Source organism: Arachis duranensis, chromosome 4, assembly GCF_000817695.3.
Source record: "Arachis duranensis cultivar V14167 chromosome 4, aradu.V14167.gnm2.J7QH, whole genome shotgun sequence".
NCBI lineage: Eukaryota > Viridiplantae > Streptophyta > Magnoliopsida > Fabales > Fabaceae > Arachis > Arachis duranensis.
The window spans coordinates 114,026,579-114,030,699 of NC_029775.3; the positions used below are offsets into that span (position 1 = coordinate 114,026,579).

General features: G+C 35.3%; 1 protein-coding gene across 1 annotated transcript in view; it reads right to left on the reverse strand.

Annotated features, from left to right (window-relative positions):
* Nucleotides 1-636: 636 nt before the first annotated feature.
* LOC127739691 (subtilisin-like protease Glyma18g48580) overlaps nucleotides 637-4,121 on the reverse strand; it is a gene marked incomplete in the record, with an annotated part of 16,436 nt that continues 12,951 nt past the window's right edge. Inside the window, 3 exon segments of the mRNA XM_052261178.1 lie at nucleotides 637-1,398; nucleotides 1,478-1,694; nucleotides 1,823-1,898. Coding sequence (XP_052117138.1) covers nucleotides 854-1,398; nucleotides 1,478-1,694; nucleotides 1,823-1,876 — 816 coding nt within the window.

Below are 4,121 nucleotides of genomic sequence, written 5' to 3' on the forward strand. Positions count from 1 at the left end.
AATAAATTTTAATAATTCTTCTAATATTTTTCTTTATCATTTAGGAGTTTTAAATCTTGGGATTATCTTTCTAAAGACGACTTTAACTTGCTATCTTTCTTATCCTAGGTTATTCAAATAAGCTTAAAACTTTTATGAAAAAATAAATTAAATCACACATATATTTATATATAAATATATTAATAATTAATTTAATAACTAATTTTAATATACAAATAACATTTTTAAAGTCTTTATATACTCTTTTGGTTTAGTTAGGGTTAGTTAAGGTCACTTTTCCAGTTTCCTCTTGATAATCTCTACATGACTGACAAGTGGCAACTTTACTTTGTTGTTAATTTAAAGTCATGTACTTTAAAGACCTAAAAAAAAAAGAAGAAAAGAAAAAGTATTAAAGTACTTCACAGTCCGATAATTACATTCTCTTGCTTTCTCTGATCAAATAAAGTCAGTGTAATATTGTCTCCTTGCATCTCTGATATACATAATTTGAAATCCGATTGTTATGGTGATCAAGATAACCATGAAGAACAACGAGAGCATCGAATTGTGTATTAGCTAGGATAATAGTATTATAACTGGATTTGCATTTCGAGGGCGAGGGATAGAGACGTAAAGTAGCTAGAGAAAGAGAGATTAGGAAAAATAAAATAAAATTGTCTCTAAATATTGTAGATTAATAACTAGATAACTAGACAATGGTAGTACACTGCACACACAATTTTGAAGGAGAAAAAAATGCAAGAAAATACATGATGTAGCGATGACGCGCTCAGCATCAATTATTACAAAAATCACACACATTATTCATTTTACATATACTAAATTAAACATGAATCATTCTTATGATTTTTCACCTGCGGCGTCGTACTGTAATGGGACTTCTAACTCTGTGCTTTCCATCGGTCCACAACAATTCCCCAAACTGATATTTATAAAGCTTAATCACACTTGAAGCCTGTATGGTAACTCTAAATGTCTTCTTCTCGTTGATCTTTGTGAAAGTTAAGGAGTTGGGCACAACAGTAATTTTGCATCCATCTAATTTGGCGGTTGCATTATATGTGCCCGGGGGACCAACATTGGTGAGTGTACGAGTAATTGTTAGCGGACTCAACTTAAGATTTGGTAATGTGATTGAAGGATAGTTGAAGTCATCTATGGTGTGAGTTCCTTTACAAATGAAAGTTCTGTTGAAATTAAGTGCCGAAATGAGTTGTTGGTTGTATCCAGAGGCACATAAGAAGTTTAGGTAATCGTTGAGGTGTAGATCATAAACAAGTCCTGGGTCTATTGCACGGTTTGGTTGAACATGCCCTGAACCGTAAGCAAAAGGGTTTGCTAATTTATGATCAAATGCATCTTGAATCGGCTTGTTTGTGTTGTCCAATGTGGTTGCTGAGCAAGATGTACATAAAATAGGTTAAAATTAACAACAATTAAATATATTCTGATCCTCTGTTTAAGTTCATTTTACCGGTGGTCATAATTGCTGATTTGATAGCTGCCGGACTCCATGTAGGATGAAGGGTTCTGAGAAGTCCAGCTATGCCGGCAGCATGAGGACAAGACATAGAAGTTCCTTGCATCACGTTAAATGGAAATCCTCGACGGTTGTCTGTTAATAGGTCAGATGCACTTGCGAATAGTGAATATGCAGCAAGTATGTTCACCCCAGGCGCAGTTACATCAGGCTGTTAACTAACAAAAATTAGTCACGCTAAACAAGGATTTTCTAATAGTTATATTGATATGAAAATCTCTTTCTTATAAAATGGTAGTAGATATATGTGGTTGATAAGGAATCAGATGAAGATGAGACCTTGAGTATGGATGGCTGAATTTTGTTGGGTCCCCTAGAGGAGAAGGAAGCCATAACTGGAGCTGGCTTTCTTCCATAGAGGGTTCTTGCCGAGGAGAATCTTACTGTGATAGACGAGGCCAACGAGGCCGCTACAGGAGCCCTGCTATATTATTATTATAAACATAACCAACATATATGCAAATGGACTCTTCATATTAAAAATATATTCGGAAAAGTTATGGACTGACTACTTCTATATTTCATCATATGAATTTCACTTGAACTAGTATTGAATTAAGTGTTGTTTGTATTTTTGAAACCTTGAAGTTGTTAAAGAAGTAGGATTCCTGGTTGGCAGAGCAGGCGGCTTATATGGTGGATGTGAACCATGATCGCCAACTGTTGACAAAACATGAGGTTCAGCAAGAAGAGTATTCCCATTTTGCTGTTGATTGCGCAAGAACATTCCCTTTGCACCTGCATTCTTCGCTTCATTCCCCTCACTAACTGATTTTATTTTTCCTTCTCTCAAGCATGCCACTATTTTCCCTGTTACTTTTGCTGGGTCAAGTGTTCCTGGCCTACAAAGTAGACTGCCAAACAACAACAACAATAATAATTCTCACTTATCAACTTTACATAAAATTAATTGCATTTGAATTTTACTTACGCATCTTGTATTGACGCATTGGCAAGTTTAGCATCATTGGCATCGATCAAAGAAAATGCTTGGTTTTGTGGCAAGTTTACGAAAAGACTCGCACCCTAACAAAAAATACACCACAGATATTATTATTTCCCTTCATATTTCAAGACATGCATAGAAAAAATTGTGATAGTACCGTGATGCGTTGACCATTACTAAGAGTGATAGTGCTGCTGAAGTCCCTATCAATGGTGCTAGCAGCAATTGTGAAGACCCAAGGAGCCACATTCAAAACGGTTCCAGGTGTGGGTCCATCATTTCCCGCAGAAGCAACCAAAAGAACATTTCTAGAAATTGCATGGAAGGCACCAATGGAGACTTCATCAGTGAAGATATCTTCAGGGCTAACTAAATACCGGCCACCAGCAGAGAGCGAGATGATATCAACACCGTCGCTTAAGGCTTGGTCTATTGCGGCCAACACATCGGCGCCATAGCAACTGGCTGGGTCAGTTAGCGACCAACAAACCTTGTAAGCCGCAACTCTGGCTCTTGGAGACCCACCCTTTGCGGTGCCATTCCCAACCGCAAACACGCTTGCACCTGCCACAAAGTTGCCACCTGCCGTTGATAGGGTGTGGGTCCCATGCCCCACGAAGTCACGTGCTGTAAGTAGTAACGGGTTTAGCTTCCCATTGTACACTTGGAAAGCACTGTTATAGTATCTTGCTCCAATTAACTTCCTGTTTACACCACAACATTAAAATCCAGCAACATTTTGTTGAAAAAGAAAATCAATTTTTAGTTTTTTTTTTGAAAAAATATAAAAATTAAGCATAACCTGTTGCAAGGATTTTTCTTGTTATCAGGTATTTGACAGACATTACCACCGCGCCATTTTGATGGAATGGGGCCATATCCTTTGTCACTGAAACTCTGTAATTCTGGCCAAACTCCTATTCAAGGGGAAATAATATAAAGTTTGGGGAATGATATTTTATATTAAATGTAGGCTATTTATGAAAAAAGAAGAAGGAAAAGATAGACACTATTTTTAGTACACTTGTTATGCAAGAAATTAAAAGTTTGGTATTAATTATAAAATCATTTTCTGTGTTGGAACGTAAAATCAATCTTAATTAATTAATTACCTGTGTCAATGTTAGCAATGATCGTATTTTCACCAAATCTTCCCTTTGGCCATGCTGAGTTCTTGTCATTTCTGTGTAGTCCAAGAAATTCCCATGACCGGGTTGTGTGCAATTTGTGCTCCTTGGTCAAGAACACAGACACCACATTCGGTATTTCTGTTCCAATTATTATTCCAAATATTTATCATTAATTAATTATGAGTTAATTTATTTGAAATAAAATTAAGATAAATTGGTTACATAATAAAAAATATTAGAGACTATCAAAATTTATTATTTTTAACTATTATTTAATTATCAATTCAATTTTTTTAATTTAATTTTTTTAGTCCAATAATTCAACAACATATTTTATCATATATTTTTAAACATTAATAGTTAACTGATACAAAAATAATAAATTTTAATAACCTCTAAAATTCTTTTAAAAATAATGGAACTATGAATCGGAAGCATTCTCACTTGCAACATGTGCTGCTTCTTCCTCTTCAAGAAGCGCAGCAAAACCATTTATGTGCTT